The 12622-nt window shown below is 46.3% G+C and overlaps 1 protein-coding gene across 1 annotated transcript in view; it reads left to right on the forward strand.

The window, feature by feature from the left end:
- Positions 1 to 6621, forward strand: part of LOC133344835 (thyroid hormone receptor beta-like) — a 30020-nt gene extending 23399 nt beyond the window's left edge. The window contains exons 5-8 of the mRNA XM_061555064.1: positions 162 to 391; positions 1266 to 1403; positions 3082 to 3340; positions 5537 to 6621. Coding sequence (XP_061411048.1) covers positions 162 to 391; positions 1266 to 1403; positions 3082 to 3340; positions 5537 to 5778 — 869 coding nt within the window. The 3' untranslated portion in view covers positions 5779 to 6621. The remainder of the gene's footprint in view (positions 1 to 161; positions 392 to 1265; positions 1404 to 3081; positions 3341 to 5536) is intronic.
- The last annotated feature ends 6001 nt before the right edge of the window (positions 6622 to 12622 follow it).

Genomic DNA, 12622 nt, shown 5'->3' on the forward strand with positions numbered 1-12622 from the left:
TGTCTCATTAACCAGGGCTGCCGCTAGGCTCGAACAAGGGGAACTTCTGCACTGAGTGATTAATGCGCTCCTGCCCGGCCGTGCCAACCGCCAAGGAATTTGCCGACAGTGCCCGTGGAGGTTTTCTCAGGGCGGTTGCTCTTTCTCTCGCGCACGTGCAGTGGTGCTGGACGACCGCAAGCGCGTGGCCAAGCGTCGTCTCATCGAGGAAAACCGGGAGCGGCGACGGCAGCAGCAGCAGCAGCTGGCGCAGAGGGAGTCGTCGACGATGAGCGGCGACGCGTGGGGAGTGCCCAGCCCTGAGGAGTGGGCGCTCGTCCAGAATGTTACCGAGGCGCACACCTCCTCCAACGCTCAGGGCGGAGACTGGAGGCACAAGAGAAAGTTCCTGGTATAACTGGGGGGGTATCGTGGTGGCTTGAGCCCTGCACGGTCCGTAGCGTGAACTTGGTTAGCGTGTGCTCGCGTTTCTCTCACCTGCGCGTCACGGCGGGTCCACTCCGCAGCCAAACCGCTGAGCAGATCGCCGCTTCAAACTTGGAGCCTGAAGTCTCTACCGTGAGGGACCGGTTGCGCAACTGCTCACAACCGGTTGCAGAGACTTCCGCCCTCCAACATATAAACGATATCGTCGCGTGCGGCCCGGTTGCACGACCGATGGCTCAAGCACGGACCTTTAGGCGTTAGCATAGCAATCGAGTGTGCAGGCGGTGTAACTGCAGTGGCACTCGGCGTGCACTCGGAATAGCAGTGTTCCAGGCACCTTCACGCAGTGTGCAGCTCACGCCGGTAGTGGAGCGTAACAGCCTCGCATTGCTCCTCCACTTGCGTGGGAGTGTGGTGGACGCACGGTGCCTTTGTCTGCTCCCGATGAGTTGTTCGCTCATTATATTTTGAATGTAGGGCTAGGGGAAGTGGCTCTCGCTTCTTTCGGTAACTTGTTACAATCCTTTATTGCCCGTGGGGGACAAAAAACCCCATTTGTCTTCAAGTTGATGGTTGTGGACATGTGATGGCTTTGTGTAGAGACTAAGACATCAAATGTGTTTTGGGTGTAATTGCTGTGCTGTCATTTAATGGGGGAAATCCCACACGGCCATGATTTTTTGTTCAGAAGAGCGAGACGAACTTGGGGGTCTTCCGTTTTGCAGGGACAGCCACTCCTCTGGAGTTCTCATCTCGGAGAGACGTCACTTGAGGTTTGCCAAACAGAATCAAATCGCCTTCGGGTGCAGAGAATTTCACGGGCGCTGTCTCCCCCGCAGCCTGACGGGGTAGGCCGGCCCTCGGCACAGAATGGAGAGATGGTGGACTTGGCCGCATTCAGCCTCTTCACCAGCATCATCACCCCGGCCATCACCAGAGTGGTCGACTTTGCCAAGAAGCTCACGGGATTCCTGGAGGTAGAAGCTTGACCGCGCGATATTCTCTTCGTGACTGTCCCATGACCTCCCCACCCCCCCCAAAAACGACCCGAGATGCGCTTGATCTTATCTCAGAAGCTAACTGTGGGTGGAGCCTGGATAAAGCTTGGTTAAGTCGACCAGCAAGTATTAGAGGCTACTGCTGCAGGGGGCTACGTGGTGGGCAGCAGTGGGCAATGCGGCAATATCAAATTCTTCGACTGTGATTCTAGAATCGCACGTCTCTGCTCACCGCCTACACCAACATGCGCTGACCGGCATGGTGAAGTATGGCGTGGGGAGGCCCTCATCCAGCGGTGGATTGGCAAACGTGTATTTGTCGGCTGATTCAAAGAACTCGGGTTAAATTCCTGACCATTATAACACCAGCGATAATTAGAATGTGAACCTTGATCTCCAGTAGCTCAGCTCAGCCTAAAATGAGTACATAGCCAGTGCTGTGCAGTCAACGTCAGCACTACGGAGACGAAGGCGACGGCGGGCGCTGGACACACCACCTCTCCATGCCCTGTTTTCACGTTAACAGGCGATCGGTAACAGCACTTTCCTTGACAGTGTGTAAAAGGCTCTGCTGGACTGGGGTAAGCAAGTGACTCGTATTCACAGCCGCAGCTCGAGGTACAGTAAAACCTTGGATTGCGAGCATAATTCGTTCCGGAAACGTGTTTGTAATCCAAAGCACTCGTATATCAGTTGTGATCACGTGCCACTCGGCAGACAAAGCGTATACACGTACTACTCGTATTGCAAGACCTCGCTCGTTTATCAAATTGATATTTATTTAAAAAATTTGCTCGTCTTGCAAAACACTCGCAGACCAAGTTACTCGCAATCCAAGGTTTTACTGTATACTGAATGTGGACGTGGAAGTATTTTCTCGGTCGTTGGCCCCATCCTTGAGATGAAGCCCTCTGTGTGTGTGGGGGGCGGTGACAGGGCCGAGGAGGACATACAAAAATCCGCGGCAGAATTGATGACAAATTAATCCTCGACAGAATGAATGATGTTAATTCAGGCCCATATATGGAAGAATTGGGCGTGATCAATCATTGATCAAGCGGTGATCGAGCTATGGTTGAGCATTGAGTGACCATAGCTGATGATTCCCGTTGCACTATTCCTTATTTGGGCAAGAAAACACCCCAATAACCGTATTTGGGAAAAGCCACGCCAAATTTCTCCATATACGGGCATGAAAATGTAACACTTTTTATGAATTGTCGCCGATTCATTATGTGCTGTTACAGCGCGTTTGTCGCTTATTGAAAAGTTTCGCAATTTGAGCCCCAACGGCCGCCCTAGTTAATACTGCTGGTATATTAACGTGAATACGTGCCGCCTGTTTTACAGCGGATGTTAAAGAGCCTTTGACGTTATTCATAAAAGTTGTAGGCCATGTGTAACGACGTCACGGTCCAAATTTAAGTAAAATATTACCCCCAAATTACTCAATTCGGAAACCACATGGCACCTTCTTCCCTGGCTGTGTACGCTCCTGCAGACTACGTCCGTGGAATACGGTGGTACCTGACGTATGTATGTTGAACTTCTTCCACACCGCACGTAGCCAACCTTGCTAATCGTAGGTGCCCGACGTACTTGTACTCCAACACCAAACGTACGCGTGACTCGACTCTATGTGCACGTGCGCGCCCAGCTGCCGTGCGAAGATCAGATCATCTTGCTCAAGGGCTGCTGCATGGAGATCATGTCGCTGCGCGCTGCCGTTCGCTACGACGCCGACAGCGACACGCTCACGCTCAACGGGGAGGTGTCCGTCAGGAGCCAGCAGCTGAAACACGGCGGCCTGGGAGACATCTCCGATTCGATATTCGAGCTGGGGAGGTCTCTCGTCAGCTTTGAGCTCGACGACACCGAGGTGGCTCTGTTGCAGGCCGTGCTGCTCATGTCTTCAGGTGCGATGGGTTTAAAAAATGTATGTCACTTATTTTTATTGTTTTTCCTATTTCCCCCTGATATTAATTGGTGTGCTATTGGCATCATGCCATGGAGTGAAGTGTCCGTTTGGAAACTCGCACAGGGACAGTGCATCACTCGTGTTCAAGAACGGTTCATGGAAGGTGATATCACAGAACTACTGCTGATGTCCCTTCGAGTGATTTTATTTCCCACATACTAGGGCACTGCACTTTTCCACGTACCCAAGCTATCAAGTACTGTCCGTCGCATGACAGTCAAACAAATTGTTTTTATTCTCAACAGCTGGAATGTCACCAAGTGAAGTGAAAACACAATATCGATGTGATGTTTTGTGTGTGTAGTCATCCGTGACCGGGCTGAGACCATCAACTCACTGCACCTGAGAAGCTGGTTTATCCATAGCTGACTGAAACCTGGATGCAAAAGCCAGTGTCTCAGTGGTTCTGTAACCCCTGGGCATCCCAGCCACCTCGAGTCAGGTGCATTAATTTAATGGCAACAAATCGTTTAAATACGAATTTCAATTAAAACAACTTAAATAAATAAGCAGTTTAACAACACACAACTTTAATGAGGCCTTTTAAAAATGCATTATGAGAAACGAGCTGGCCCATTGCCAACTCCTCACTCATGTTCGTCATCGTAAGCGTGAAGAATAATAGTGGATTGAAGCGTTCGTTGCAGTGGGGGAGATGGGTGCGGCGGTGCTCGTGGTGAGAGAAGGCATCCACTTGAGACCGTGAATTCCAAAAAGGTCTACGTTGTTCAATTCGGAGTTCACGTTTGGTAACATTTGGCATGGCATTCGATCCCAGCTGCAGATGCATGCATGCTCTTTCACATAGTCGCAAACTCGTTGGCTTCTCAACAGTCCCAGAGTGGCGAGATGTTAACTACCTCGCCTTGTATACAGGAGGCTGTGGGTTCGATTCCGATCTTGACACCTGTATATTTAGAGTTTGCATGGTCTCCCCGTGGTCGCATGGATTTTTATCTGGGTCCCCCGGATTTTCCCTCCACATTTAGAAGCATGCCTTTAAGAGCAGTGGTTCTTAACCTGGGGTGCACGCACCTCCTGGGAGTGTGAGATGCCCTTTTTTGTGGGTGGGAGACATGGCCAGATTGTTTTAGAAGGTAAATCATCGAAACACAAATTAAGCACGTGCACGTAAGACCAACTACTTTGTTTAATCAAACCCTCTATGCATTTATTAACATTATATATTTTGTAACGATTGAAAACCAAAGGAGTGCAAGGCTGCAGTAAAGGTTAATAACCACTGCTTTAGGTGATAAGCCACTTCGTTGAGTTATCATTTGTGTTCAGATGGCTTCTGAAAAAGAGCTACCTAGCTCAGTGGGCATTACCTTGTAAATTTTAAAATAGTTTGGGTTTAGAAATAGTCCCGGCGACTTAAAGCGCCCTTCTTGGTGTGTGTTGTGCCCACACGGCGAATGTGCACTTGTGCCTGCTGTAGGAAAAGCCAGTTGAGTGTTTTTTTATTTTATTTTTGTCTGTCGCATTGTTGGATTTCTTTGTAATCTACACGCACCGTCCCCAAAGTGAGTGCCTCAATGCTGAGTCGGTATGCGCTCCACATCGTTTATCTTGTACCATTATACGCACATTGCACGCACGAGGTCATTCATCAGCCTTTATCTGCACTTACAGACAATCGCGAATTACATGCTGAATATACAGTGCAAGTGATGTGAATACAGGCGGGAACTTTTTTCAACGTATCCAACGGATAACAAAAAATGCATTTATTCCACTGACACATGTGTGCGCCTCTTGAACGATGGTGCAGCGGTTAGCACATTGCGCTATGGACTTGGAGTCCCAAGTTCGATCCCTTGCCATGGCTAACATCGGTGGCGAGTGATATCTGAACTGAGATCCTGAGCACCTTCACCAATCCGTTCTAACTAAAGTGGTAAAATATGGTCAAATCACCCCCTCCAGCCCACCCAGGCTGTTCGATAGCATAAGCCCCGTAATTATCAACACAATTTCAAACTTAAATTTCGTTCATACTGGATCAACTTTAAAAGAGTTCTTGTGGGGGCCCCCACCCCATTACAGACGGGCAGACGGACAGAGAGCTCACGTACGAATGCATTCAACCGTAGCCAAGTGGGACGTGAAACGTCTGACGTCCTCGTCGCAGACCGCGCCGGCCTGTCCAGGCCAGACAAGGTGGACTGGATGCAGGAGCGGTACCTGCTGGCCTTCGAGCGCTACGTGCGGCGGCGCAAGCACGGCATGCCCTTCTTCTGGCCCAAGCTGCTCATGAAGGTGACCGACCTGCGCCTCATCAGCGCCAGCCACACGGACCGCTTCCTCAAGATGAAGGTGGAATGCCCCAGCGAGCTCTTCCCTCCGCTCTTCCTGGAGGTGTTCGAGGACTAGTGCGGCGAGGCGAGGGGGGGGGGGTTGGCGCACGCGCGTGCATGGACAAGCTCGTCTTAGACTGCCGCGTGGGTCAACGTGGCGACGCCAAGTCGGGTTGCCACCTGTCCTGCTTTTCCCAGGAACCTCTCTTTGAAGTGGCTGCCATCCTGGGAATTCTGTAAGTCTTCCCAGAACATTAAAAATCCTGGCTTTTGTTGTCAGTGCGTACTAATAAACCACTTAAGACAATGCATTTACATGTAGTTCTCAACTCTTCTGGTATTGTCAGATATTCTTCTGCTTGTCATGACATGTCCTGGTTTTTGTACCTCAGAAGTGGCAACCCTAACACCAGGACAGCAGGACAGTCTTCGGCTGCCTAGTTGGGGCAGCACTAAAGAGAGGAGGAATTCGACAGAGATTGGTTTGTATGGCGGGTTCTGTTGCAAACAAATGTTGTGACAGCAATGGACCGTCTATTTTTAATGCACTGAAAATGTCAATATTTGACGTCAATTTGTAAATGCTCCAATGCTATATTTTTGGGGGGGAAAGTGCGGTATCGTGAGTGTAAATATATAGTTTCTCAAAAAGCACTAAAATATGCGTAAGGTATATATTTTTAATGAAATTTGAGTACACTAGGTATGTTACGAATACCGTATGACCAATACCTATGTTGTATTAAAGATGATGCCAACATTTTACTCAGGTATACGAGAGGCAAACACTTTATCTGTATAAAAAAAATCGAATAAATCTGAATGCTTTGCATGTTCAGTTTTTACCAAACTTTTGCACCCAATAAATCTGTTCTTTATTAAATAAAACGGAAACGTGAAATAAAATCGGTATACTGTACTGCCATGTGAACTTCTATTTGTATTCTAATTTCACTTTCTGTGATCAACTCACAAACATTCTCAAAAAAACACATCGACAATCCAGAAGTCTACGGCTGGATGGAGGCCTCCTGTGTGGATCTTGCTGGTTGAGTTGTCGACCCTTCGCCACGTTTGTCCGTGCACATTATCACTCGCCACCGATGTTATCCGTGGCCAAGAGATTTAAATCAGGTCGCAGGGTTCACAGTGTGGCGCGTTAACCACTACGCCAATATCTTCAATGAACGGAGTCTTTCTCGCCAGCATGATATTCTTTTGGTTTAAATAAAGGTGAAACAAGATTTTACATTGGACCAATCTGTTTCAAAGACAATATATATTATCAAAGCATGTTTGTTTGCATGTTCACCACAAGTTCGTGTGGTTAATGCAGACTTGATTCCTTGCAAAAGGTTTCTAGTTGGTGTTTGAACATCTTAACACCTGTTTTATTGCCAGAAAGGATAAAACCTATTCTCATTGTTTTCATACTAAGATTTTATATATATAAAATAATATAATTGTAAATATTTCCCTAAAGTTGCAAGAATGTATTGTCCAACCAACCTACAGAATGAACAGTTGGCATTGCCATCAGATAACTCCTCTGATGATCAAACGTTCTCATTTTCCTCGGTGAGTCGTGTTCTTGTTATTCGTATCGATGTCATCTGAATTCATTGCACTTGACCTCTCTCTCCTGCTCCGTAGAGAGCAGGCTTGTTGTGGACTATTGCCATTGCTTGATCCACGATCATGTGGTGAGCAAGTATATTTTTCTTGTTCACAACTTTGCCGTGGCCCAATTCTCGGCGTTTCATTTGCACGCTTTGCCCGGGCCAAATTATAGTGCCGATGTCATTTTTCTGAACCCCGCGGCTGCAACACTGAGCTTTCATGTGTCCGCTACGCCAGGGGGACCAAACTGCCAGACGTTTACTCGTGTTTCTACAGCTGCAGTTGATTTCATCAAAGCCTGCACTTCCTCAATTAGAGGTGGCGTCTCCTGCCCGGACGCTAGCCACGGACGCGCCACTGCACAACGACGGAGAAACACATTTGACGTGCATCATAAACCACTCGGCAGCAGCCTGCAATGAATTATCAGTATTGTGAAGATAAAAATGATGCTGACGCCAGTTGTTGATAACAATGATAATAACAATGCAAATTATATTCTTGGTTCTTTCGGTAAAGTCACGTAGAAGGGAAGTAATAAAATAATCTAAATATAAAACAATAAAAATTCTCACGTTTTGACTGTAACACAAACAATCATCAGGTGTGAAATCCACAGCAAAAAAAATTTCTTGTGTTGCAGTCGAAACGTCGTGAGAATTGTTATTGTTTTATATTAATATTATTTTATTATTTCCCTTCTACGTGACTTTACCGAAGGAACCAAGAATATGAATCCCTGCAGTCACGAAAGCTTTAAATAACAATGCAAATTGTTTACCAAATAAAAGCCTTACTGCATCAGGACAATTTTTTTTCAGGAGGCCATTCCATTGGGAACGTTTAGTCAATTCCAAAAATGAGGGATTGGCTTTTCACGCGAGAGGAACTTAGAGTGCCCGGAGAAAATCGACCACGTGTACAAGGGGATGACACTCGGCACTGTCATCGCCTGGCTTCACCTCGCAGCAACACGCAGCACCTGTAAAGCCCCGGTCGTCACCCAATTTAGTATTAACCAGGTTAGAAAACTTGCACAGTTTCGGATGCCTGTATTTGTGTATTTAAGAACTGGCATACAATATGAATGTCAACCTTTGAATAACAACACTAAGAATAGCCTATGTGTGTAAAAGCGCAAATTTATACAAAGATCCCAGGAAGATGTCAACATGTCTTGTCATAATTTTTTTTATTTTCTTGTTATTGCGCTGCATTATACAGAGATTGTCTCCGTATTTTGATATGGCAGCACTAAATAATCTTGGAAGCTATTTATAATCCTGTTTAGACACTGTTGGTGGGTGAATATCGCTACACAGCACTTAGCGGGTTACATTCATGAATCAATGTGTATATTTAAAATGAAGGGAGATTAAGTGTATTTTGGTTCTAGAGCACAGCATACAGAAGAATTAACAGATCAAACGAAATATAACGTGCATATGTATAGAAACTAAATAAAACATTCAATTGAAATTGAGGTAACAAAATGAAAGCTGTAAATAGTAAAATAAACTGAGTTAAATAGTGCGATTAGATTGTGGAATGAAAAACATTTAGTATCGGTCAAGACAGTTATCTTAATATTGTTCGTGACGTGAAGCTAGTTGCTAATTTAAAATGTCCTGGGAAGGACGAGTTTTTCAATCAGATGCAACATTCTCCCACGTATGGAAAACATTGATTTAATTAAATATTGCCTTATTCAGTATTAATTCTTGAATCATAACTTGCGGATTTTGAGGGACATCTTAAGTGAAAGGATATTTATTGTTTCAAATTACTATACGAGAGAAACTAAAAAAAATTAACCCGTAAAAACAAAGTTTTTCACTATAAATCCTTTATATGCGTGGCGGCTAGAGTCCTCTCGTCCTCTGGCTTGAGATGGCTGCCACCTATGGGTCAGATGATTGCCTGCCACCATTAAGCAATTGGTAATTAAATCTAAAACAATTCCCTAAAAAGTGTAAAGTTATGGGAAAAAAATTTCACGAAAATAAATTGTCACGCACAACGAGTCTGTGTGCAAAACGTCAGCTCGATTGGATCACGGGAAGTGGGTTAAAAAACGACCGAAAGATTTGCACGGTCGTAAGCGCGCAAGCAAGCAAGCAAGTGAACTTAATATAAAGGATTTAAAAACCCCAGTGTCTTGATGATCCACTGCTGAATGGCGACGGACGTTGTTTGACCACGACTTACGGTCGTGCAGGTCGGTGAAGGGGCCAGGGCCCAGGACTGGTTCGGACATCGCTCGCCGCTGATGTGAGAGGCATGGCTTGAAATCAAACTCGCATGGCCAGGTTTCAGTGCTGTGCCTTAATTTCTGTGACACCTATCTCCCACCCTCACCCCCCAGATAAGCTTAGTCGCAATCCATTTGACATTGAGAACAGGTTCTAGATGTCATAGTGTTGAATATATTAGTTAGCATTTTGAGCATAGCATAGGAATGAATGATAAATCAGGCCACATCTGTGAGGGGCTGCAATGTGTATATGCCCTGAAGATAAACATAGCAGCGCATGACACCTGTTTTATCCACAGTGGTCAACAATCCGAGCCCGACCATGCTTAGCTCTTGAGATCACACAGATCAAATTGGATGTGTTCCAGTTGTTTTGGTCAAAGGCAGCACAGAAGTTCTGTTTTTAAACTGCCCGAAACAGGCATTATAGCGCTTGATATGCGGGGACGTGTCTAAAAAAATACATTGGGCTAAATTCAGTTTGCACTTTCCCCTACTTAAACAGACATTACTTAATGTATGTTGAACTTCTTTCGCACCGTACGGAGCCAACCATGAGAATCGCAATAGACTGTGGCAGCCAGACTTGGATAGGCAGCTTCTTAAGTCACCAAATAGACTTTCCCCATTCTCACACACCCGACCCAGCCAATGGTGCAACCACCAAGCGTCTTTCGGGGCCATCCATTTAATACGTATGCATGGAGGGGGGAGGGGTGGTTAACGTCTACTGCCAATGTACGTACGCATAAGAAACGGGGGGGGGGGGGGTGTGAAGCCTCGATAATAATTTGTCTACATTGGCCTAAAATGAGTTAGGCCGGCGGTGGACTATCTGTTTGCTTAAACACGTTAATATTATTAATCCTTGATCGTTTCTGCGTAGGATTAAATATCGGCCGTTCTATAGGATTCGGGGGGGGAGGGGGTAAAAGGTCCGCGTGCGTACAGGGAGGGGGGGGGTCAAGTTGACAGATTTTTGTGTACCCACTCGAATGGATGGCCCCTTACCCCGCAACTCCCAATCCAGCCAAGAAAGCATCTTATCCAGGCCTTTAAGACAGTGTTAAGGACATATGTGCTGAGGTGCCAACAAAAAAAGTCATTATCCATGCCTTTGTGCTGATACTGGCTATTATAGGAGCACGCACACGCCACTTGCAGAGATTGAGCACGTGGCAAACATGTGAATCGACAGCCCTCCACTGGCAAACACCTTTCCCCTGCAGACTGGAGTGCGACATGAACACGGTTACCTTGACTGTAAAGGATCGTAAGCGGAGAGTGTTTTGCGTAGCTTAGCAGCGTACTTATTTGCACATTGAAGGACTCATGGGTTTGTTGCAATTCTCACGTTATTTTCAGAGTTTTGTGACGAGACGTGTCGTTTTGTACTTGCAAAGTGTTGTGCTTCAACGCGAACCGCTCCGCCGAAAATCTGCGTCACAGTGGCAATGTGAAACAGACCCTTTTGCGCAATGAACACGCCCTTGTGGAAAATAACCAAAGCATAAATAAAAACTCGACTAAAACTAATCACAAAGCACAGCTGGGAGTTCAAGCGCATAATAGCAAACTCCCAGTTGCATTGCCACTTGTAAGATGGAGATTTACGATTCATCTGGGTTCCCCCTGGTTCGTCGTCTCTCTCGGTATAAACGTAGCGAGCGTCCTGTCGCAGCAACCAAGGATGGTTCAAGTTCAAGTTCATTAGGTATAGCCCTGTGAGCCATTCGGCTCTTGAATCGGGTGCAACCGTAACAAACAAAAAAACATGATTGCTGTGGCCAGATCCACGAGGCCCTGTTTCTCAAGTCTCAGTGTCCCCCCTCTTCGCCGCTGTTCCCGCGACAGTGCAGCACTGAGCTCCTCAACAAATCATAACTCGCTTGCCAACAACCGATCACAGAGCTGACAGTTTAGCAAGAACACAGCTGTCGGGCCAAGTTCAAAACAAGCGCTTTAATAGTGCTGCGTGAATGATTTTTACGCACTATTCACGAAAATGTCACTTTTAAGAGACCCTCTGAAATAATAAACATGGCAAACACTGCCACGTCACTATTACAGCAGCTTTTGGCTGGCCGTCAAACTGCATAGTGCGCTTTCAGATGCGTTTATGCGGCCGTCTGAAATGTTCTTTCTTCCGATATTAGGAAGCCACTAGAGCTATGCACTTTTAAATCTAAATGAAGACTCACTTCGTTCGAACTGCGTTGTGTTTATAGTGTTGTCCTTCCCCTGCACCTCCGATTAGCACGGTTGGCTACGTACGGTGAGAAATAAGGTCAACATACATAACCACATTTGGGATATTACAGCAAAGTGTGCTAAGCACTGGGCCAATGCTCCACCCCTGTCAATGAGTCAAGGTACCAAAAAAGCAAATTAAAAATCCACATTGGATTTTTCTTTGCAAGTAGCAGCAGGGTGAAGATGTCAGAATGGTTTGGTTTAAAACAATGTTTGAATTGATTCTCAGTTATTTCATTCCATATATCTCACCAGAGTCAATCTCTCCATATTGGCAATTATTTTCCATTCGAATGTAAACCTTAAACTTTTAAATTTGTCCTTGCAAGTAATTAAAAAAAGAGTCAAAGGTTGTATTAAAATATGGCAAAGGTGCTGCACTGCAATTGCTTGCGCACGCCACTGCCGTATACTCGTGGGTGTTTGGTCTACTCTTCCACATTCACCAGATGTGTTGGAAGAGGTGGGCGTACCAACACTTCACCCCACCACACGCAACCTACCGCTCTACTGTGGTTTACCCATTCATGCCGCTGGGTGAACAAAATTGCGGTGGGGGGGGGGGGGGTTGAGAAACTTGCCCATAATTTCAACTGCCATGCCGGAAGCTGAAATTGACCCGGTGACCTCTGGATTGCAAGTCCAGTGTGCTAACCATTACGGGGCAGCAGCTCCCATAAGGGCTGTACGAGTTCCAGCATGTGAAACCGATTTGTCTTGCAGCCATATAAAGTAAGCACCGCTGCACAGCCCTTCCTGTCCCCCCTACTACAATGGGGGGGCTATGCAGTGG

This window comes from Lethenteron reissneri, chromosome 20 (genome assembly GCF_015708825.2).
Source record: "Lethenteron reissneri isolate LAM-NWPU_2019-01 chromosome 20, ASM1570882v1, whole genome shotgun sequence".
NCBI classification, from domain to species: Eukaryota; Metazoa; Chordata; class Hyperoartia; order Petromyzontiformes; family Petromyzontidae; genus Lethenteron; species Lethenteron reissneri.